Source organism: Enhydra lutris, unplaced genomic scaffold (genome assembly GCF_002288905.1).
Source record: "Enhydra lutris kenyoni isolate GAN:26980312 unplaced genomic scaffold, ASM228890v2 scaffoldscaffold9, whole genome shotgun sequence".
NCBI lineage: Eukaryota > Metazoa > Chordata > Mammalia > Carnivora > Mustelidae > Enhydra > Enhydra lutris.
In genome coordinates, this window is record NW_019154093.1 from 63496285 (window position 1) to 63522924 (window position 26640).

Here is a 26640-nt window from a genome sequence, read left to right on the forward strand (position 1 = left end):
TTGTGAATATTACAATAACAAAAAATGGAAAGAAATTAAACATAATTTTGCAAATTATATCCTATTGTATGATGTCCTAAAACTCTGTCCTGAAACTATTTGTGAGGTTTTAACATGCTATACAAATTCATTAGGGAAAATAAATCAATGCATTTATTTCATAAAACTTTAATTAGACACAACCTAAATGTATCTTTGACATTATCTATCCCGACAGAATATCACTGATATTTATTTTCCTACACCGAAGTCTAAGTCATTTGATTGGGTTTACCCAGGTATAGCATACTTAATGATACAGAACTCTCTCCTGAGAAAAGAAGACGGAATTAAAGAAATTAGAAGACAACAGGTTGCATATTTCAGTTGTAAAAACAGATACTTCAGGAAAAGTAAGTGCTTAAATGGTCATATAAAAGGCTCCATTGAAACTAATTTAGCTTTGTCTCTTAGGATTTTTAAACCTATACTTCTGAGCATTGAATTGAGTTGACAGGACCAAGTTATCCTTAAATGTTTCTTGTTTAACTTGACCAATAAATTCTTTTCAAAGTATGAATTACTTCACTTGCATGTGAGGTTGTAACCTGAACATATAATATTTTTGTTTTGAAAAAAGGTAAATACTAATTAGACCCTTAATAAAATGTCTTAAAATAAGCAATAACCTTGTTCTATTTTGACTCATTTAAATGAAATATAAATTGAAAAGTGTTTTGAAAAACAGCATTCATAGAGGTTAAGGAGATTACTAAAAATTACAGACAGTCCTAGTAACAGAGCCAAAATTAGAACCCTGGGACTGTAGGAGCCAGTTGAAAAGTAAAGCAAATAAATTTTGGTTTTGAGCAGTTGAGTTTGAGGTTCTTGATGAACATTCAAAAGGTCAAATAAGCCTTAGAACCATGGCTCTGGGGTTCAACAGAATAATGTGGCAGATGATACAGATTTAGAGACCTTAATATACAGACTGTGGATAAAGGCAAAAGAAGTAGATTATATCATTAAAGGCATGGAAGCAGTGAGAAGAGGACCAGGGATGAAAACTTCTTATGTGCCTATATTTTAGAAAAAACGATGGCGGGGAGGGGGGCAGTGGATTAAATATTCTGCTTGAAATGAACAAAACAAAAAAAAAATAAATTATAAAAGAAGAGATCTGTTTTTCCTTAAAATTATAATGACATGTAATTGCTTATATTTACTCAGGACATAACTCATTACCAAAACAATGCGTTAAGGAAGACAAACAGAAATGTCAACTTCTAGGCAGCATGTAGTAGGTCACAGAATGCCAATCAATGCTCCCATTGCCAAAAACCAGAAAAGGCTAGATAAACCACAAACATCGTGTTTTTAGAGACATTGGAGAGCTGAGAAAGCAAAGAAAACTACACAAACTAAAGTTTCTGAGAGGGGAGAACATTCTCAAGATGAGCTGAGGAGAAATCAGCAAAACTTTTGGTGATTATTGGGATTAAGAAAGAGGTATTATAATTGGAAACTTAAGAATACATACACACGTCTGTTTCCATACTGGACATATGCAGGAAGCTTAGAGAGGGGGACTGAAAGATTCTAAAAGCAGACAGAAGAGGGGCAGGGGAGGGGTAGATGAGAATGAAATGAGACATGTTAGAACCGAAAGGAGAAAATGGACAAATCTCAAATCATTGTTGAAGGCTTTAATAACCTCCTCTCAGAAAAAAATAAATACTAAAGTAAACAAAAATCAGCACAGATACTAAAGATCTAAATAACATTATCAACAACCTTTAATTGATATTTATAGGACACTACATCCAACAACTGTAGAATAAATATTCCCACCAAGTCTAAATGAAACATTCACCAAAAATAAACTATATGCTAGATAAAAGTCAGCCTTTAAAAGTTTAACACATTTTATCACCCAAAGTCCACAGTTTACATAAGTTTACAATAAAAATTTTATGAATTCTGACAAATATATAAAGACATGTATCTACCATTAGAGTATCATAGAGAACAGTTTCTCTGCCTTAAAATCCCTTGTGCTCCGAAAATTCACCCCTCTTCCCAAACTCCCGACAACTCCTGATCTGTCTCAATAGTTTTGCCTTTTCAAGAATGTCACGTAATTAGAATCATATAGTTTATAGCCTTAAGATGGGCTTCTTTCATTTAAAGATGCACATTTAAGTTACCTCTGTTTTTGCATGGTGTAATAACTCACTGCTCTTTAGTGCTGAACAAGATGCCATTGTCTGTATGTACCACAGTTTATTTGTCCATTCATCCACTGAAGAACAACTCGGTTCCTTCCAACTTTTGCAATTATGAATAAAGTTACAATAAATATCCATGCACAGGTCTTCATGAGGAAGTTTCAATTCATTTGGGTAGATATTTAGTAAAACTGCTGGATCATATAGTAAGACTATGTTTGGTTTTCTAGAAAACTGTCAGACTACCTCCCAAGTGGCTGCACTATTTTGCAGTCTCAACAGCAGTGAATGAGAGATCCTTCTGTTCTACCTCTTCGTCAGCATTTGCTGTTGTCAGTGTTTTCACTTTCTGAAACCCATGAATTCTAACAGGTATAATGGTACCTCACTGTATTAATTTGACACTCCCTAGTTATGTATGATATTGATCATCTTTCCACATGCTTATTTTCCATCTGTGTATCTTCTTTGGTGAGTTGTATATTCAGATCTTTTGCCCATTTTTCAATCAGGTTTTTTTCCTATCATCAAATTTTAATAGTTCAGTGTATATTTTGAGTAACTGTCCTTTATCAGTATATCTTTTTGAAAATTCTTCTTTTCCTAATATGTGGCTTGTCTTCTCGTTCTATTGACAGTGTCTTTCAGAAAGCGTTAGTTTTTTTTTTAATTTTAATAAGGTGCAGATTATCAATCTTTCTTTCATGAACCATGCTTTGCTATTGTATCTAAAAGGCACTGCTACTCAAGATCATGCAGGTTTTCTCTTATATGTCTTCTGGGAATTTTCTAGTTTTTCAATTTACATTTAAGTTTATGATCCATTTTGAGTTAATTTTGTGAAAGGTATAAAGTCTATTTAGATTTTATTTCTTGCATGTATCATTTTTCTGGCCCTATTTCCAGAAAGATTATCCCCTCTCTGTTGTATTGTCTTTGCTCCTGTATCAAAGATCAGTTGACTACATCTGCGTGGGTCTATATGTGAAAAATCTGTTCTGTTCCATTGAATTGTCTATTCTTTAGCCAATATACCATCTTGATTATTGTAGCTTTATAGAATGTCTTAAAGTAGGGTAGTGCCAGTCCTCTGATTTTATACTTCTCCTTCAATACGGTATTGCCTATTCTGAGTCTTTTACCTGTTCATATTAATTGTAGAATCAGTTTGCCCATAACCAAAAATATTTTGTTAGGATTCTTAAATTTTTTAAATTTTTTATTTTTTTAAAGATTTCATTTATTTATTTGACAGAAAGAGAAAGAGAGAGAGACAGCACAAAGTGGGTAGAATGGCAGGCAGAGGGAGAGGGAGAAGCAGGCTCCCTGCCAAGCAGGGATCCTGTTGTGGGGCTAGATCCCAGGACCCTGGGATCATGACCTGAGCTGAAGGCAGACGCTTAACTGACTGAGCCACCCAGGTGCCCCTCTTGCTGGGATTTTGATTCAGATTATGTTGAATATGAAGACACAGATGGAAGGAACTGACATCTGAACAAAAGAGTCTTCTTATCTAGGAACATGGGATACCTATCTATCTACCTTCCTGCATTCCTTCCTTCCTCCCTCCCTTCCTGTCCCTCCCTCCCTCCCTCCCTTCCTTCTTCCTTTCTACTTCATTCATTAGAGTTTCATGGTTTTCTTCCTATGGACCTTGTACATATTTTGCTAGATTTATGTCTACATATTTTATTTTGTTGGGTGCTAATGTAAATGCTATTTTTTTCTTTCAAAGTCCAACTATTCATTACTGATATTAGAAAAACTGACTTTTGTATATTAACCTTTTCTCTTACAACCTTGATATAATTCCTTGTGAATTCCAATGGGGTTTTTTTTCATCATTTTGTCAGGTTTTCTTTCTTTTTTTTTTTAAAGATTTTATTTATTTATTTGACAGACAGAGAGATCACAAGTAGGCAGGGAGACAGACAGAGAGAGATGAGGAGAAGCAGGCTCCCCGCTGAGCAGAGAGCCCGATGCGGGACTCGATCCCAGGCCCCTGGGATCATGACCTGAGCCGAAGGCAGAGGCTTAACCCACTGAGCCACCCAGTCGCCCCATTTTGTCAGATTTTCTAAATAAACAATCATGTCATCTGTAAACAAATATAGTTCTATTTCTCCCTCCCCAACTAGTAAACCTTTTCCTTCCTTTCATTATCTTATTGCATTAGCTAGGATTCTAGCAAGGTATTAAAATGGAATGTTAACAGTGTACTGTCTCACCTTATTACTTATCCTATTAGGTAAAACATTTTTTTATATTTGGGTTTTAAAATCTTTTTATTATTTAAAATAATGATTTATAGATCCATAATCATTTTAATTACAGTAAAAATGGTAAGGACAGTTAGTCTTATAATCAACTATAAAACTACTGTCAAAAGTGACTATAAACTTTCCTCTAAATTATGTTTTAATTGCATCTGTAAAATTTTGATGTTTTATTTTCATTATCATTCAGCTCCAAATATATATATTTTTAATACCCCTGTGATTTCTTCACTGTTTCATGGTTGTTTTGAAATGTATTGTTTAATTTCTAAGTATTTAGGCTACTGTGGCTAAATGTAAGTAAGTGAGACATTGAGTCTTAAAATATAAGGTCAAGGAGACGGAGAAGATCCGGATTATATAGGGTGTTGTTGGAATTTTTCCTCTTACTCCAAGTGAGGTAGAAAGTCACTAAGGGGTTCTGAACGAAGAAGAAACATGATCTGATAAATAAATAAGATGTTTCTTACTGCTGTGTGCAGAATAGTCTTCATGGAGACCAAATGGAAGTGTAGTCCTCAAACTTGGCTGCATTCTGAAATTACCTTGGATGCTTTAAAAATACTAGCTCTAGTCCCCCTACACACACACACACACACACACACACACACACACACACACAATTTCACTTAATTAGGAGTTTGGCTTAGGTATTGGGGATGGTATAAATACTTAAGGTATACTGCTTTTTTAAGGTATATTACCATACCTACTTATAAATACTTTAAAAAGTCCCTTCTTCCCCAAGATGATTCCAGTGTGCATTCAAGGTTCCATGTATCATCACATTTAAACTGCATTTGTGGTTATATATAATCAGACAAAATTATAAAATAATATAAATTATAATAAATATAAATAAGAGGTATTTAATAATTTAAATAATCTAGAAAAATCCTAATTTGCTCATAGTTATAGGTTACAAATAGCGTTTATTAGAATTGATATAGATATCTTTCTGAAATAACTGTCTCATCTATAGAAAAATCATGTGATGAATATATTTGTTATGGCCCTTAAAACCATGCAGATATTTGATAGAAGTACTGAAAGAACATCAATTCTCTAAGATTTCAGATGAGTAGAATAATCTTGAATAAATATGAATTGCAGTGTAAGACTTCTACTAACACCAAGTAATAGTAGATCTTCATTTTGATGGAATGATCCAACTCAAAGAATGATTCTCAGATTTTAATTAATGGTAGTGACTGGTTCACATTGGCATCTAATGTTTTTTAAACTATTTGTGGTTTGTCTCTTTTTTTCAAGCCATGTGACAAACCATAAAACAAACTCTTAACTATAAAGAATAAACTGAAGATTGTTGGAGGACGGTTGGGTGGGTCGATAGGATAAATTGATGATGGGTATTAAGGGGCACACTTATGAAGAGCACTGGATATTTTATGTAAGTGATGAATCACTAAATTCTACACCTGCAACTAATACTACACTGTATTTAACTAACTGGAATTTAAATAAAAACTGAAAAAGAAAAAGTGAATTGTTAATATATTTTATTCATATTTAGTCATTTAATTGTAATTATGTGTCAAAACCAGAAAGTTTTTTCTTTTCATTAAAAGAAAATCTTATACTTGTTTTGGTCTTTTAAAAAGAAAAAATCTGAACTCCAAAACAGCTTTTTCATCCAAACTGTTTAAATTTCAACACAATTCTTACCCCTGGGTGAGAAATGTCTCAAGCAATATTCTCTCACAGAATATCAAATTATAAATAACTTCTAAGAGGATGAAGGAAAAATGAAATATGGGGGGGAAATATGACAATGACAAATATAATGCCAGTAAGTAATTTAACCTTATTGTAAATCATTTTTCTTTCCCATCTTAAAAAAATAATAATAAAAATAAAAATAAAAAAAAGTTTTTCTAAAGTCTCCTGAAAGATAGAGGAAGATACTGGCAAGATAACTGGTCTATAAACAGCACTGATATCCACTAAAAGTATTACTTCTGTAGTCCAGTGACAAACACCTATTTGTACTAAAACTTGATGAAAGCTGATATTATGGAAGATTTCAAAATAAAATGGCTATTATTTCTTCTATTTGCATTCCAAAATAATGGCACTTAAAATGGGAGAGACCTGTAGAGCTGTAAGTTAGTGGGAGAGAACTATAGGGCTAAAAGTTAGAAAATGTACTAAATTAAATTAATTTTCTTAGGATGCTCTTTGGAAAACATTAAGATGACTGAAATTTAAACATCAAGAGCATTTTTTTAAAAGCGCTCAGAGTATCCCATATGGCATCTCATTTAATACAAAAAAAATTCTTTGTGGACCAAAAGAAAAATCATTATTTATAATTCACAGATTTATTAAATATAGATTGGTTAAATTTTTGAAATGAAGGCAGTTCCTTATGTAGTTCTATGGGTATAAAACATTATAAAGGAATTAAAATAATGACTTATGGAACACATCACAATATTTCCAATAAATATAAGATATCATATATGTAACTATTAGTAGACAGCCTTGATTCTCCTCATATTTATAAGAATGATTAACAAACTAAGATATCACAATGTTATATTTTTATAGGTACCACACTGTGGCAAACTAGTGCCAAATTGAAGAGTAACATTATACTCTTTCATAATGTAGACGGTTCTTCAGTGGTTGTCCACATTTTAACTCTAAATCATAAACATAACAAATTAATGCTAATTGATTCAGTGGCACTGATACTAAGACCTCATACTGGTTGTGTATCGGTGATTTTACAATTGCAATGGGTGATTTATCTGTGAATTATGCTTGTATACTTGAATAGGTAATCTAGGAAGAGCAACTTACTCAATTTCAAGGAATGGCTCAGAAATTGGGAAATAATGAAACTCAGTAAATGTTCTATAGTCATCTTTGTTAATAAAATTGGAAGAGCTTTGTACTATTTCTCAGTATTAATCTATCAGAGACAATCACAAATTCATAATATATTTACCAAATTATTTTTTGAAATTTATTTTATTAAGATTTTATTTATTTATTTGAGAGAGACACAGAGAGAGAGCATGAGCAGAGAGAAGGAGAAGCAGACTCCCTGTTGGGCAGGGCTCCATCCCAAGACCCCAAGATCATGAACCAAGCCAAAGGCAGACACTTAACTGACTGAGCCACCCTGGCACCCCTGATATTAATTTTAATTGATTTATGTCAAATCTGCTCTTAACCAGAGGTCAATAAGTGATGACCCATGGGATAAATCCACCTGGCTGCCTGTTTCTGTAACATTTTATTAGAACACAGCCATACCAATGCAACCAGCAATGCACCAATGTACCGCACCAATGCAGTTCACATATTGTCTATGTGGCTGGTTTTGCACTACATCAACATAGCTGAATAACTACAACAGAGACTGTATGAACCAGAAAGAGGGAATAATTTATTATATGGACTTTTATATAGAAGTTTGTTTCTTCCTTCTAAAAAAAAATATTTTGTTTATTGGATAGAAGGAGAGGAAGAGCAGAGGGTAGGGGCAGAGAAAGAGGGAGAAAGAATTCTCAAGTAGACTTCCCGTTGAGCACAGAGCCTGCCTTGGGGGGCTCCATCCCAGGTCCCTGAGATCATGATATAAGCGGAAACCAAGAGTCAGGCTTAGCCACCCAGGCACCCCAGAAGTTTGTGTATTTCTGTTTTAGACTATCAAATTGCCATGCTTTGTATTTGTCAACTGAAGCAAGAAATTCAGAAAAAAAAATGTATCTAACTTACTAGCTATCTTCACCAATTATTAGCATTGGACACATTTTTCCTTCCCCAAAGACAAATAAACACCCCCAATGGATGTGATTCAGTGTATATCATAATAACCTATACAGATACAAGACAAGAAAAGGTATTAATTTTCTGTTAAAAGCAATGTGCTAATATATGAGAAATGAGAAACAGCATAACTAAACTACAATGTCTATCTTCCAGAAGAGAAGACTATTACAGAAAAAGAAACAGAATCAGTTATTATTTTATAGTACATGTGGAATAAACCCAAGCTAATTAGAATGGGCAATAACAAAATATGCCAATGTGTTATGAACAATAATGTATTATCTATAAACCTATTCTATTATTCTTCTTAAGTTGTGGAAAATGCCAAGCATAATTACGAAATACGTATTCAAAACATGTAAACCACTAATTTTCCACTTGTAAAAGCCTGATTCAAAAAGCAATTTACTTTATGGTTTACTTAAGCTTTGCAACTACATTAAAATATGATAGTATATACACAACAGCTTGTTAACAAGATTATCATAACATTAAAATCATAATGTGGCACTTCAATTATGGATACTTAAAATTAAAGCTAATCCTCACAGTACCAATTTTTATCTCCTAAATAATTTTAGCTATTAGCTGCTCATTCAAAGTCTGTATCTAAAATGATAAGCATTCTAGAGTAAGACTTAGCTCTGCACTTTTCTTTGGTAGCAAAACAAAAGCTGTATCCCTTCCTTTCTAGTCTTTAATACACAATCTTAAGCTACTAAGGGGAAAATGAAATTTTCTTGTTAGTATGGCTAAATTCTATTTATGTATACTGCTGCTAATTTGTTGTTTTAAAGATAAACATACAATTTACCAATGATTTATATTTTCTTTTCTGGTCTATCATTCAAAGCTACTGAGTTGTCAAAAAATGGTAGTTACCATTTTAATTAGATTTTCTTCTATAAATACTCCTTTTTAATAGTGTCTAGTACATAGCAGGTACCAGGTTAAATGAGTGAATGAATATTTAGATTAATAAACACGATAATGCATTTTATAAATATATAATTAAATTAACCTATGCCTGATTTCATTTGTGCTATTGTTTTAAAAAAATTATCATTGATAGGTATATGATCAATATTTCTCATATTCAAGTTCTAATTAAAATTCAAAGTAGAGGGGCACCTGGGTGGCTCAGTGGGTTAAAGCCTCTGCCTTCGGCTCAGGTCGTGATCCCAGAGTCCTGGGATCGAGCCCCACATCGGGCTCTCTGTTCGGCAGGGAGCCTGCTTCCTCCTCTCTCTCTCTGCCTGCCTCTCTGCCTACTCGTGATCTCTGTCTGTCAAATAAATAAATAAAAATCTGAAAAAAAAAAAAAGTGTCTTGCTTTAAAAAAAAAAATTCAAAGTAGAGAAAACGATTTGTAAATCAACATAGTTCCAAATTCATATATATCAATCACCACCAAATCCATAAATAAGTCAGAGGTATTAATGCTAAGCATATATTTAATTTTACTAATAAACATGACTGAGAATTAATACAGGACTTTTCTCCTATTTCCCATGAATAGTGAAAAAATTAAAATATCTTTGGTCCATCAAAAATTAAATGACGGGGCACCTGGGTGGCTCAGTGGGTTAAAGCCTCTGCCTTCGGCTCAGGTCATGATCTCAGGGTCCTGGAATCGAGCCCCACATCGGGCTCTCTGCTCAGCAGGGAGCCTGCTTCCTCCTCTCTCTCTCTGCCTGCCTCTCTGCCTACTTGTGATCTCTGTCTGTCAAATAAATAAATAAAACATTAAAAAAAATTTAAATGACAAGTCTTGCTTTCATTCGCCTCTGTAGTGAGTGAAAGGAACATTCATAATTTATACTATAAATAGACGATACCAAATGTATGTTTGTTTGTACCCATATGTATCTGTGTGTCAAATGTGTCTATGTATATATATATATACATATACTCATATTACACAAATTACATGAACTTAGTTACACAGAATATATAACCAAATTCAATTAATTTCATATATTTTTAAGTAATTAATCATTTCCCTAATGCCTAACCAACATTTTCTAAGCTGTATTCCAGTACTATATTTATTAGAGTAGTCATATCATCATTATCTAGAAAAAGTGATAGCATACTTTTGTGTTTAGATTTCACGAAATCTTAAGATATTCACAGCTTGGTTGCCACTTGCATATGTTAGATGACCAAATGTAGGAACCTACTTTGGGCATGGTGGAACATGTGCCTCTTTATGTAAGAAATTATAAAGACAAGATAGTCTCCTCTGCATAGAAGAACAAGAAGATACTCTTATAATTTGCTGACCCAGTTGAGGAGGGTTACCTTCTAGAGAGATACTTGCTGATCCCTTAGTGAAAGAGGACTTGGAGAAATGTAATTATGAAGGATCAAGAAATCTGACTGAAATAAAAAACTAAACATTGCTTCTGAATCTAATCTCACAGGTCAAACTTTTCATATAGTTAAAAAACAAACACAAATGTGCACATATACATGGTATTTGTGATTATAATGTTTATTTTTAAAAACTTTGAAAGCAAAAAATATGTATCAGATGTTGTCATCTATAATCATTGATAACATTATATAACGCATCCAGAATTTTGAAAAAATTGTATTTACTGTCCATACTACTTAAAAACCTGATAATGTTGCTATAAGTATTTTGTTAATACTTTCTCACCTTATATTTTACTTCAATGACATTTCAAATTTTTTCATGCCCTACATTCATTTTTAAAATTATCTAACTCACTATTCATAAATATTTAGGTTGTCTTCTCCTCCCTTTTCCTTTTTTACTGTCATAAAAGAATTTCATTGAACCCCCTTGTACATAAGTCTTTGTAATCCTAAGAGATGTGTCTCAAAAGCACAGCAATCTCCAAATTCAAAATACTGTCATACTGCAAGATTTCCTTGACTGGGAAGGGAAGATTTAGACAGAGAGATAGAAAGTACACATTTACATATACAAACATACCCATTTATACATATGTAATATAGGCATACATACAAATTTATCTATAAAAATAAGATTAAGTAGGATGATGTTAATATTCTTATCTTCAAATCTTATTCAGATAGACAAAACTACTCATAGAAACAGTTTTTACTGCAGTTCATGTAGAGGTACTACTTAAAGAAGTATCAGTGTAATTTAACCATTATGTTTAGTAAGGGATGCAATCTTAATATAACTAAAACATTAATGTAACAATAACCAGCTAGGTACCAGGAGTAACACAACCCTTAGTTCAGTTGGTAAACAGTCCCGTTACCACTGGATATTAACAGAGAAGTGAAATTAAAGATGCACCTTTTAGACTAACACGTCTAGAAGAGAAAAACTGGGAAATACTTCTTTTTAAAAATGTCACTGGATCTCTCCTTAAGACCCGAGTCTTTAATGAAAAGTTTAGATTGTTATTTGTGTGTCTCCCACCTCCCAAAGTCTAATGAGTCTGAAGTAAAGAAACAAGCACATTAAAGCAATGTTAACCTTTTGACTTAAATAATATTTAGAATGTGGTTGTATCTCTTAAAACTATTTTCCAAGCTTATATAGTTACACTTTGTTTAACTCTGTATAAATGGCTGTGTTTATGGCCCACCTACAATTACTATTACACACACCAGAAAAAAAGCCAGAAACATAAACTGTGCAACTCAACATCACCATCTAGTGACGGATTTCCTAACACGTGACAAAGCTAAGCAAAAAGGAAGAATAAATTTCATGTATGTCCTGGAAATTCATCTCTAATAATAAAAATCTAAATATAAATGGTGTCACTGAATAGGTTTGGCTCTGCAGTTAAAATACTGACCCCTTATTAGCAATGCTCATATTCCAAAAATGTAATTTATATTCTTGCCATAGAGGTATAACCATAAATCTCACCAATCTCTATTTTTATGTATTAAGTCTTTATCTAAAAACTTCATACCATATATTTACTTTTTTTTCTTAATGAACTATATGTACCATTCCTTTTTCAGAATTTGACACTCCCTCTTCTCAAGTTATTCAACTGAATTACCTTCCAATTTCACATATGTACTAAACATGTCCCACTATTGCCTCTGGAACTGAAAGGGGGACAGAGAGACACAATGTTAAAAAGGTTCCACGTTTCTCCCTCGATGTTTAGAATTTATTACAGGGTCTAAGACAGGTGGAAAATATGATAATACAGAAATCAAATCACTTTGGCATGATAAGAAGGTTGAACTGGCAGCGATAAGGAAAAAAATATGTTGAAAAGAAGTTGTGAATTTTACCTCTAAATTCCCTAGTATCATACAAAAGACAGAGATTTAACCCAGAGATGCAGTTTTTCCTGTCTTTAAAATGTTTTTTCTTGTGTCATCATTTTTAGAAATCCTGTACAATATTTCTACACAGCTATGGAACTATAGTAAACTCTGCATAAGTTAGACAAGAAATATTCCCTCTAGTATTCTACATTCTAAAGCTACACTGAAGTTTTCCAGGTAATTCCATTATGTATGACATATGTAAATTCTTAGAAATAATCAGTATAACACCATTAAATGCAAATAATGTATACAAAGATAATACTTTATACCTTCATTTTATTAATGTTGTTTTTCATATCAATCCTATTAAGTTTTTAAACCTATTTTACAAAAAAGTAAGACTAAAAAAGATTAATTTACCTAAAATCACAGTTGGAGTCTAAAATCTGATTTTTACCACTTATCCTAGTATTCATATTTCATTCTTTCCATTTCTCCATTTCTTACCTCATTATTTTTCAAATCATTCATAATATGCTTCCATTATAGAAAATTTAGAACAGAAAATTATAAGCCTGAAAAAAGTATCTGTTCGCCCATCACCTAAATATAATAGCTATTTTACTACATTTTAATCTCCTCTTCTTCCTCTGCATTCTTTATATTCAGTGGAGATAATGTTCTACATGCAATTTTGTTTCCTGGCATTTTTCAGTGAACATTTTAACATGAGGATTTCTGTGTTACTAAAAACACTGTGGTAAAGATCATTTTAATATCCAGATAGAATTAAATATGCCACAATTTACCACTGTGTGTATATAAGATATGTTAACTATATATTTTACAAATATATTAACATGTTAAATATAAAACATGTTAAATCTCTATTTTATAAATATATTTAACCTTATATATCTATATATAAATATAAAATCATATGCATGTATATAAAAATATAAGTCATATGTATTACATATATAATACTCATCTCCTTGTCTCCTTAATAGTGTATTACTAGGTTCTATTCAATTTGTTTGCTGTTATGGTCTAATAATTTGAGAAACAGATTCAGATTGTCCATAATTTCTAAGCCTTCTGTATAATCTATTTCAGGAAGTTAAATTAATGTGGAAAGGGTATGTTTGTTTTAAGGCTTTCGTACTTATTGGCGCAATCCTTTCCTTAAATGCAGCAATCATTTCCACTCTTCTTGAGCTCTGAGAATGAGAAATGGCTGTCTTGCCATTCCAGTGCTAGGACTCAAAAATCTCCCCCCCTGAACTGCAGTAATGTCAGTAATCAAGAAATTAGTACATTTTTTACATAACTTATATTTTGTTGGCTGTTACAGTTGAATATTTTCAAAGATTTCTTAATCATACTTTGCCAATTATCCACTGAGCTCCTAATCTTTCTGAATCTTTTAAACACACAGCAATATAGTACACTGATGTTGTCTTTTAATTTCATGATTTCTTTCTCCATACAGAAGCTTTTTTAATGCAGGCAAAGCTTAGTGATTTCTTCAGCTATTTTTTAGCTTATCATCTCTTTCCCCATCCAAACCTCAAAAAAAAAAAAAAAAAAAGTCTCTTCCATGTCTAGTAGACTTTGGCTGTTTCATTTATTTCATTTAGCTCTTTAATATACATGAAACATCTTTAGCACCTGTGAGGTGAACATGTAAAATGATTTCTTTTTTCCAGATAACAAAACAACCACCTCTTATACCACCTATTCAGTGATTCAGCATGTCCTGGATGATTCAGGGTACCTGTAATATAAATAAAATCACAGGATCGTGCATTGCAACCACTAACTGGTTATGGGTAATACATAGAACACCTCATAAATTTCCATCTTTATCTTAAATCTGACCATATTACTAAATTATTTTATTAATTCCTAGAGTGTTCTTGATGTTAATACTCTTGAAGAATAATAGTCACTTACCTCCTCCAAATCAAGTCATTGTTGTTAATTTTGGTTTTATAACCATTACCATGTAATGAATCTATCCTGTACCCTTCATTTTTTGAGAGAGCCAGTGTGTGATGTGTATGTGTGATATGTGTGAACATGGTTTTGGCCTTACCCTAGCCACTCACTCCACTGATAAGAATCCCATTAGTGAGAGATGGACGAACATCAGGTTAGCAACTCAAACATATCCCTGGAGGGTGCTGTCCAAACCACAGCCTCTAACTGCATACAACTATTTACATTAAGATCAATAAAAGTTAAATAAAATTAAATATTCAGTTCTTCAGTTACAGTAGCCATAATTCAGGTGCCTAGTAGCCATGGGTGGCCAGGGGCAATCATGCTAAAAAAACACAGACATAGAACATTTCTACTAAAGACCGTTCTACTCCACAGAAACTTCTACTGTGCAGCACTGCTCTCGATATCTCCAGAAGCCACAGAACACAGGCCAGAAATGACGCCCACCCTTTTTTTCTTAGGCACACCATTTTACAGTTCCAACTAACTCTGCTGGAGAAAGTTATTTATAATTTTTAAATCTCAAAATATGTTTCTTTGTGACACACATTTTCCTAAGCCCAATAATTTCTTAGGCATCTGGTTAGACTCTCCTCCTGTCTGATTTGATGTCCTATTCTTGGAAATCATATCCTTTCCTATGGCTACAAGAATCAAGATACTTAACAAGTCCCAAATGTGCACATCAACCACCAGTATTTTTCTTGAGTTGTAGAATTATATTTTCCTCTGCTTATTGCAAATTTACACATGAGTTTGCCAGAGCCATCTCAAATACATCTGAAAACCAAGATACTCTTCTTTAATCCTCTTTTCTCTATATATATTAATGTATATCCAAATATTCAAAATAAAAACAGTTGACTTGCCCTTAGTGATTCTCCTTCTTATCTTTATCTTTATCGAGAATTCAACAAATAATTATTGAGCACTATTATACGCTAATACTATGATGAGCCTAAGAATACAAACAAGGGCAAAATAGCAATCTTCCCACTCTCATGGAATTTACTTTCAAGTTGGGCACACAAATAAGCTATAATTTATTCAAAAAGGGTAAGGATACTTTAAAAGGTTTTAAACAGAGTAGCACAGATTAAATCAAGGTTATGATTTACTGAGGCTAAGCCAAAGTCTCATCAGATCTACATTCGAAATATTTCTATATTTCTCAAAAATATGCCCCTGTTCTGTTGTGACTTCCACCTTTATCTTAGTGAGGTCACTGATTTCTCTAGCTCTCTCATCCCCTCCACTGCACCTTCTATTCTGCTGCAAACACAAACTTTTAAATTATTTTTTTTTCCCATTCTAGGGTTAGCTAAAACCTGATCAGGTATCTGGCTCTTTTTTAGCCAGTACATTCCAGAGTAGGTTGTAGCCTCTTGTGTTTTAAGATTCTGGCTACAGGTCCTCATATCTGGAATCAGAGGGAAGCATGGGAGGGGCCTAAAATGATTCATGAGCTGGGATACTGAGAAAAGAACACGTTCAAGACTTCATGGCAAAGACTGGCTATGAAGAGAGACTGGATGAGATGACAGAGAACCAAGCAAAAACAGAATCCTCTTTCCTGTTCTATGTTCATAAAAAATGGTAGAACTTTAATAAACAGGAAGGGATATCTAACTTGGTGACAGTGCCCAAACATAGCACTCAAAAAATGTCAATCTTCAGATTCTGTCCTCTTCTGTTCTAGCTTCTCCAGGCTAGACACACTCAAAACGAGAACATCACTGCAGGTGTCCGGAGCCACCCACGGGCTGCTACAGAGGCTAAGCTTCCAAGTGAAGAGAATGTTCCCATAGCTGAGCTAGGCCATGTCATGGACTAAGACCAAAGCTACCATGGAATTTGGGGAACCAAAGAAAGGACTCAAGACTGGGGCTTTGAGTCTTTACATCAAGTATTTGATTTTTATACTTGTCTCCTCCACTCGACTATTAGCTACTTGAGGGCAGGAATTGTCTCTTACTCATTTCTATATTCTTGTCACCTGGTATATTACAAAAACCCAATAAAATTCATTAAATAAATGAAAGACTGTTACCTATCCCTGCATTGTAACTTCTTCTCCATTAGAATTCTACAAAATCCTAATTTTTATATTTAGTTCTGTTACCTCCTTCCATAAAAACATGACTTCTTGAAATAATTTATATTCTTTATCACAGCAAACTAGATTCTAGGTAACTGGCCTCCAGAATATAGTAACGAACATATTTCCAGCCAGCCTTCTAAGGACAGCCCCAATGCTGAGGATTTCAGCAAATTATTCATAGCTGTCTCCCATTGCCCCTTCTTGCACCCTGAGCTTCTGAATTGCTCCCATCACCTTTGCCAACTTCACACTGCTTCATTTCCACCCAAGGATTCTTGACCTATAAGGAGACATGTTACCGATCCAAACATTCTGCCTATGTGAGTTTTGTAGGGAAACGTATGTTTAGAAAAGAGCTTGAAAATTTTTGCTTTACATCAGCTACTAACTGTTCCCGATGTACACCTTGCACCTGCAGGCCTCTATGACTGCTCAACTCTATCCCCTCTACCTGTAAAACTGGCCGTCTTGCAAGGCCTACCTCAAATTTCTCACCCTCTCCATAGTTTTCTGTGATCCAGACACCCTTCATATAAGGCAAAAATTGATCACAGATGAGAAAACCACTAATTTTTGCCCTTTTATGCATTCTCCTCTTATTCTTAGTCACAGAGTATCACGACTTTTTCCCCTACGCTTCTATAATCTTACATATAAAAGAATGGGCTCCTATTACATTTCCTAAAGGCAAAAAACAAAAGTGGCAGGCCCAAAGTATACTAAATTGTTGAATACTTTGGTTACTGAATTATTCGTGTTTAGTGAATCTAAACAGTATGAATATGTGTGTACATGTAAAAAATGCAGCTTATGTAAACAAAGTACATTGTACAACCATATAATTAAAAGCTAATTTAAATTATCTAGAATACTGCTTTATCTGATAGCATGAGTGACTGAAAGCTTTCTCCAACAAGGTAATACTTGTTTTTCTTATTAGTTCATCTCCACTTTTTAAAAGGCAGATTATCCTGGCATTTTCTAAAATGTAAGTATTACCAAATTTGGCAGAATAATCTCTTTGTACACAGTACTCCCATAACTCAGTTCGGTTTTCCTTGCTAACCAGTTTTCTATAATAATTACATGTCCCTTCCTTGTTCATTATATTTCCCTCAGTCACATCCATTTCATTCACATTGCCCCTCTGTAATTCCTTCTATATTTTAGGGCTTCACTTCTTTTATTCAGAGCTTCAGAGCTGGCATTCTCTTTGTCTTCCTGTGTGCCTATGTGTTTACTTCAAACTGCATACATATAAAAAGATGCAGAGAGTAACTGTAGTTTCCTAGATAAATATTGTGGTGGACACTTAATATATTCAAAATCATTGTAAAAAGCATGTACAAAAACGACGTCTTCAACTTATAACTGTGGTAGTTTTAGATACAGGATAAAGACTATGTTGAAAAACAGGAGTTCATTCATAATTTCTACATTGGCTTTTTTTCACAATCTATTTTATACCTTATTTTTACTTTATTACTATTTTTCAAAAACTTCTGTGAATGTCTGATTGCATTTTATAGGTGCAAATTCTCTATTGTATACTCAGTTCTATTTTTCCCTCTTTTTTTATTAGTAAAGACATTAACAATAAAATAGGTTCACTTGCTCCAGCTGGTAATTTCTCAGTACTAGTAATATATTATTCCTCTTTTTGTGACATCATAATCATCTATACAGAAGTACCATGTATCTTTGTGTAGAAGCTACTGTTTCCATTAAATTTAATTACCTCCCCCTGTGGTTTTAAATAGAAGTGGCTTCAAAATGAGGGCAGCTTCTATTAAATTTAATTACTTTCCCCTGCTGCTTGCACAGTAAAAGGAAGGTTACTAAATGAAAGCAGCTTCTAAACTAAAGTATATGGTAACTGTGTCCTAGCAATAACAAAATTGTACCCAAGCTACCCTTCTAGGAAGGTTTATACTTTCTCTTATTTTTAAATTATTTTTAACTTTCAGATCCTAAAAAAAAATTTATAGGAGGAGATATATTTTAAAAATTAATTATAGTTTCTCAGACCAAATAGAAGTAAATACACTATTTCTATACAAATATAACAAATTGTCCCACTGAAATGTTTAGCTCAGAACTTTTAAGATTAATCTCATTTGTTGTTTTCTAGCTCTGAGGATGATGAGTTTTATTCCTCACACATATTTCATGTCGAGTAAAAGATGGATTTAAAGATAGCTTCCTAAAAGTTCTTTAAAAGGTATCAAGTTTGGGAAGACTTCAGAGAAATATTTAGAATAGTAATGTTAAAAAGTGAAAAAAGAAAAAAAACAAGCTCACTGTATTTGAAAAAAAATCCATATGCTTTATAAAAGTGTGAAAATGTAAATCAGTTTAAAAACACTATGATATAATCCTATAAAATCTAATAGAATATGAAATTTTAAGTACCTCTTTTTAAATTAAATATTAATTAGGAGAAAATACTACTCAGTTTAACCATCATTGTACTGTTTATTTTTTTATATTCAGGCAGAATTTAGATGAACAATATTTCCATTCAATCACACAGTTTAGTATAAATATAAAACAAGACACCCCTTAAGCATTTTAAGTAACAAATTAAACATTTACATTTTTTACTGTGCACTGAGGCTTAACATTTATGCAGCTTCAAAACCAAAGTACAGCCTCAAGGGAAGTCTCTCCACTGACAAATTAATACCTTAGAGAACAGAGCTGAATGGTGGCAATGAACTCATTTGTTCCCCCAATAATGAAGAATGACTTTTTCTTTACCACATCTGTGACTGTTGCTATGGTGACCCAGACTTACCTCATTGCTTCTCGGAGAGCTCCTCGCTCACCAAGAGTCGTGTGCTTGATGTCATCAAAATTATTCTCCAGCTTCTCGCATTTCTGCAACATATTAAAAAAACACATTAATCCTCCAACATCCTGAGATAAAACTATATCTATGCAATTATGTAAAAATATACTTGATTATATTGATTATGGACTCATGAAAAATATGCACACCACTTTAATTGGGTGGGATTCATTAAAATTGACAGTGTGAATTCAACAGTAACAAAATAAAAATGTCTTATGATACAGCTATCACAGAAGTCTTTTTATCAATTTTTCAAAATGGGGTAAATAGAATAAATTAATTTTATACAAAATCAGTACAACTCCTAAAGCTTTGAGGTTTAAAAATTCTCTAAAATTATCTCAAGCATATCAAAACCAGTTTAAATTCAAAAGAGAAAGTCAATAAAAGTAAGTTTGAAATCATGACAAACTATATAGGATAAATGACTAGTTCTAAAAAAATTAGCAGTTACTGACATGGAAAGATACAGCCCAGGTATAATTATAAAAGTTCCAACATTTGCAACCAAAATTTTAGAGTGAGATCTTTAAATAACAATTATATATATGATATTTATAAATACATGTATACAGATATGTTTAAAAATAAATATATATTTTATACATAGATATGTTTAAAAATAAATAAGTTCAATTCTTTAAAATTAAGTGACATTATATCAGGTTTTCAGCATTACTGGACTGAATTTTCTAACAATTTTTATTTTTTATTTTTTATTACAATCTTAACTACATTTTTATATATAAAACTAAATGTTACATGACCCAAATAAGTTCTGAGAACATAACATAGTATAGAATTAAGTTTTAAACTAAAAATGTATCCATGAATCTTTTGGCATATTAGATTTCATATAGAATTTAGGGGTATTTAGGTAATAAAATAATTAGATTCAGCTTTTAGCTAATTTAACAAGCTAAAACTTTAAATATGAAAGCATTCCTTCCATTTTAAATTTTAACTAAAAACACTGTTTTTAGAAAATTACAGAATTTAGATTAATAATTTCCAATTTATAAGAATTAACTTATTTAAAATCTACTGAAATATATAGACCACTATTTTTATCTTGCTTTTTTTTTAAAGCAGTCAAATTAGAGCAAAGATTTTTAACACATTAACATGTTTTACAGTGAAAATGGTGAAAATTACCAAATCTATTTAAAACAATTTGAATTCTGAATAACAGTCTTATTTTGGATATATAAATTGCAAATATCTTCTTCTGCTATATGTCTTATCTTTTCAATTTTTTAATAGCATCTTTTCACAAAGAAAATTTATTTTTAATGAGGTCAAATTTATTATTACTTAAATTTGTGGTTAATAGTTATTGCTTTTTAAAGAAATACTTGACTTCTTCAAGGTTATGAATATTTTCCTATATTTTTTATAAAACTTTATTATTTTGCTTTTCACATTTAGATGTTCAGTTCTCTGGGACTGATTATCTGTGTATGATGTGAGATAGGAAATCACACCATATAGGTAATTAAATCAATACTAATTATTGAGAGTAGCATCATTTCCCCACTGTAATTAATCTTTTCCATAAAGTAAGTCACAGTATATATGTGTTCTATTTCTGGATTCCATTATGAACCAGTACTCAATTTTCTATACTTAGGCCAGTTTAACACTACTTTAAATACTTATAACTATAATAAATAAAGAATTCCTACAAATAAATATAAAAAAGACAAATAGCTCAATAAAAAATAGGGCAAAAGACTTATATAAACATTATATACAAAAGAATGTCCAAAATTACTAATCAAAAACAAACAAAAATGTTCAATATCAATGGAATTATCACTACACACTGTGAAAATGACTAAAATATAGATCATACAAATTGCTTTTTTAGTGTAGAAAGCAAGTGAAGCATTGCCACTGCAACTGTAAAATGTTACAATCACTTTGTAAAGCTTTTTGAAGTACTTTAAAAGCTGAACTCATGCCTAGGAATATACCCAGAACAGATTTATAAAATGTTCACCTAAATTCATGTACAAAAATGTTACTAGTAACATTATTCAAGATAGCCAAAACCTGAAACAAGTCAAATGTACATCAAGGTGGAATATATAAATAGATCATTATATAGTAATGCAATGGTAAACTATATAGCAATAAGAATGAGCACACTACAACTACATGGAGGGCATGGATACATTTCACATACATAATATTGAGCAAAAGATGTGACACACAAAAGAGAAAGAACACATAACAAAATTATTCCACTTATATAAAGTCCAAAACAGGTAAAGTTACAAAGATAAAACCAAAAATGAAAAAAAAAAATCCATTTATATGAGAATAAAAAAGAATAAATGTTTCTGAATAAATTAAACAAAGAAGCATATGACTTGTGCACTGAAAAGCACAACACATCAAGAAAAAAATTAAAGAAGACAAAAATAAATGGAAAGACATCCCATGTTCATGGATTATAAGGTTTAAGATTGTTAAAATGGTGATATGCCCTAAAGTAATCTGAAGATTCAGTGCAATTCCTGTCAAAATCCCAGCTGACATTTTGTTGCAGATTTTACAAGCTGATCTTAAGATTCATACAAAAACACAAGGGACCAGAATAGTCAAAAAATTCTTAAGAACAGAAGTGCAAAGTTGAAAGACTCATAAAGGAATTCCTGACTTCAAAACTGACATTAAAACTAAAGTAATCCAGACATTGTGGTATTGGTATAAGAATGGAAATGAAAGGCAACATACATCCACATATACATATTTGTATACAAAGGGTCCATAGCATCGTTATTTATAATAGACAAAAAAATAGAAAAAAAATCCAAAACTCAAAAAGTTGGTAACATGATAAATGCAGTATAATGATGTAACAGGATATTATTGTGTGATATAAAGTTCTGACATATACTACAACATAGATGAGACTTAAAAATATACCAAGTGAAAAAGCCAGATACAAAAGGCCACACTGTATAATTCCATTTCTTTTTTTTTCTTTTTTTAAAGATTTTATTTATTTATTTGACAGACAGAGATCACAAGTAGGCAGAGAGGTAGGCAGAGAGAGAGAGGAGGAAGCAGGCTCCTCCTCTTACCAGAGGGCACTTCTCTAAAATTACAATTACCAATGTTTTTCAAAGTTTCAGTTGTGGCTTTATATTTCTTTTGATTTCAAAATAATTCAGAAACAAATAAAATTTTTAAAGCTTTTGGAAATATCTGTACATTTTATGTTGACTATGCTGCTTTCTTAATACATTACAATAAAATAAATGCTAACAATAAAAGAAATTTAATGTAAAACAGGATTGTTTCAGTATTTCTTAACATTTCTATTAAATATGCACTTTATTAAGATTTTTCCTCCTCTAATTGTTTGCCAGTGAGTTCATGAAAGTTTTCATTTATTTCAAATTGTCTAGGAAGTTTCTAATCATCAGTTTTCTTTACTTTTACAATGTACACAAAGTAATAAAAAAATAAAGTCATGTGATAAATTTAGTTACATCCATTCGCTACATGCAACCTACAACATAGCTTACTGTTAACAACTGCTACTCAAATAATGCCTTTTGGAGTAAATGAATACCTAAAAAGACCCAAGCACAACTACTAGTTATCTGGTATTTGGAATGCACTATTTTTAACCTTCATATAATTAAACTTAATATATGAATAGTATCTATCCATAATTCTAAACACATCTCACAATGCAATTTTTAAAGTTGCATAATATTCCAGTGCCTCGATGTGCTGTTATTTATTTAGCCAATTTCTTTTTTTATTTGGTTTGCTAATGATATATTTTTTTCCTTTTTAAGATTTTATTTATTTGACAGAGGGAGAGATCACAAGTAGGCAGAAAGGCAGCCAGAGAGAGAGGGGGGGAAGCAGGCTCCCCACCGACCAGAGAGCCAGATGTGGGGCTCGATCCCAGGATCCTGAGATCATGACCTGAGCTGAAGGCAGAGGCTTTAATCCACTGAGCCACACAGGCACCCCTGCTAATGATATTTTAAACACAGGACAAGAATATATGGTTGAAAATTAATTAAAAGCTTAATAATATTTCAAAAAGAAAAACAAATGTTCATTGACTGAGATTATTCCCATGTAATTCAAATTGTTTTCACTTAAAATGCACTCCAAGTATGTGACTATTGTATTCTATGGTAAAGTCAATACTCAAATTCAAGATTTCTGATTCTAATTTCCTTCACCCCTCCAGTTCAACCATTAATAGAAAACAATGCATATTTTCTCTTTCATCACATAATTTTCCTTACTTTCCTCTGCAACTAGGTTTGCCAACTCTAACAATTTAGATGAATTACTGCTAAGAGACATGTTTAAATCTTAAAGCAGAAGGTTTCATAACCCTTCTTTTTTTCAAAATTTACTACTTGATTTTAGATATGGAAAACAGCACCTACCTTTATTTGATGCCTCTCACAGATGGTTTCTAAATCAGACGTGAGAATAGATATTTCTATTTAATTGCTATGGGCATATTGGTAATAAATCTCTAATTTTAAATATATAGACACAAGCATGAGCACGCGCACTCGCGCGCACACACACACACACACGTTTTTGCTAAATGGAGTCATTTCATAGAAATAAATCTGTCCCCTGACAGGATATATTTGTTTTGTATGGTTCAAAATCTTTTACACTTTGCATTTACCAACAGGGATTAACAAAATCAAACATTGTATCTGAATCTCTTTATTTAAAAACAAGTGTATTGAATTAGGGTACTGTCTTTAAGACCCACAATGCTATAGGAAATGTGAGATTTAATTGTTAAAACTGATGGAAGGGCCTGCTAATTGCACTACTGTAATTAAGAGAGAATTTTAAGATCTCAGTTTAGCCATTTAATGTTACTTCCTAGACTAGAGCAATAATGCTCATGGCAAAAGAAAGTCACAGATAACAAATATTTAAGGCAGCCTGCTACAGCAGTGTAACAGTAGCTTAGAATCAAAAGCAAACACAGACTAAGTCCACAAAAGCCTCTTGTCATCCCAATATCCATGTCTGAAGTCCCCTGGGAAAAGCTGTGTAATAAATACAATAAACAAAAATAAAAAAATAAGCTTTTATTATTTCTTACAATTTATAGATCCTTCCAAAAAATGAATGTTAATCTAATCAATTTTGGAAAAGTTCATATTATAGTAAAATCCAAGTGTAGATAACCTTTTAAAAAACACGATTCTTAAGGAAATTTTTATTTTTTTCAGATTTATATTTTCAAAAATACATGTTTTTGGAATCTCACACAGAGGTAGATGCTATTAAAACAAATGCATTTAGCTCCTTTTCTATGCAGTGAATTGAGAACATAAAGAAAAAATAAATTGCTTGTTTTGTCTTTTGACCCTGAAATCCTTCATGACTTCCCTCCTCTTCATAATTTTAAACTTTATCTTAGCCTCCACAGTTGCAGTAGAATAAGCTAATGAAAGACATTAAAAAATGAAAAATTATTGGATTTTGAGTTCTTAAAGGCTCATCCTGAGCATAAACCATAGAGGCGAAAGACTATTTGACTGTCTAGTTTTTCTGGCCACAGGGATAGGAAATGAGAATATTCTCCTGAGGCAGAAGAAAGAGGAAAGTTGAACAGGGAGCCCTGAAGTGGACCCAGCAAACTCACTGTGGCTCCAGAAATTGAGGATAAGTTCTCAGAACAAAGAGTATTCCTGAGCATCTATAAGTATTTTTTCATTTCAATGACAAAAACGCTTAACTTCAGCAGTGATTTTTTTTTAAAGATTTTGTTTATTTATTTGACAGGAGAGATCACAAGTAAGCAAAGAGGCAGGTAGAGAGAGATGAGGAAGCAGGCTCCCCACTGAGCAGAGAGCCCGATAAGGGGCTTGATCCCAGGACCCTGGGATCATGACCTGAGCCAAAGGCAGAGGCTTTAACCCACTGAGCCACCCAGGCGCCCCTAGAGCAGTGATTTTATCTGGAAGTGTTTAAAACTACATGTTTTGCTATGAGGTAGAGTGGGAACCCAAAATGAGTATCATGTTGACTAAAAGAAAAGGAAAGAAGGCTCCATGTTTCACACTCCCTGAGCCTGCACAAAGCTTATTGTGACCAATAGAATGAAAAAGGAGGAAGGGAGGAAGGAAGGAAGGAAGGAAGGAAGGAAGGAAGGAAGGCAAGCCAGCCAACCCTGCATTTAATGGTATGTTAGCTTCCCCCTAAATACTTCAATGTCCTGAAATGGAAATCAAATCCAATTTTTTTTTTTTTTTATTCAGGAACAATGTTTGAGAGAAGAGATATTTGAGTTTAACTCTAATTCAAACAAATGCTATTCTTTTACCATAATGAGAGAAACATCTCAAGCAGCTAACATCTTTATCTCTTCATCCTATCCATAAATAAAACTAAACATCAGATCCATTGGGTGAGAGGAAAACAGACTTAGTGTTCTATTCACTAATAACATTTCCCTAACGTTAGGGACAACTGTAAGTTAAGTGGAGCCAATGTCCAATCAAAATCTATTCTTGGCCTAGTTCACATGAGTATGAATCTGAGAAAAATTATAAATTTATTTTTATGCAACAGATACTTAATATGTTATTCATTCTAGGGTATTCTATATTGTACTATAGGACTATCCCAGAAGACAATTCCAGGCATAAGAAAGACATAGGGGACTTAATTTCCAGGATACAAAAACTTCCCAACTACTCTAAAAAAAAAAAAAAAAACCTAGGCCATGGTGATGACTTGCCTTTCCTACTTTTCAAGTGCTTAATAATTTTCTTTGCTCAAGGTCACTGCAACCACCACAGCAGACACAATGTATTTTATAGGAAAGAAAGATGGGAAAGGCAGAGAGTAAGTAAAAGGGAAAAGGGGACACACAAAATGAATAAACAAACTACTCCTCAGATTAGCAAGCACAAGAACAAGAAAATAAGTGATTAGTAATAAAAGACTGGAACAAGAAGCAGAGTACTAGCCTACAGCTATGGAACAAGCAACTGGGAACACAGTAAAAAGGGAAGGGCATGAGAGGTACTAGATTTAGTGCTGACCACGCATGCTATTTGCTACAGCAGGCAAAGGTTATCCCTACTTAATTAGTAGGAAACTGGAAATTCATAACAACAACTA

General features: G+C 32.5%; 1 protein-coding gene across 1 annotated transcript in view; it reads right to left on the reverse strand.

The window, feature by feature from the left end:
• Nucleotides 1-26640, reverse strand: part of LOC111142998 (dihydropyrimidine dehydrogenase) — an 828681-nt gene that overhangs the window by 707420 nt on the left and 94621 nt on the right. The window contains exon 3 of the mRNA XM_022496386.1: nt 19438-19520. Within this exon, the coding sequence (XP_022352094.1) occupies nt 19438-19520 (83 nt within the window). The remainder of the gene's footprint in view (nt 1-19437; nt 19521-26640) is intronic.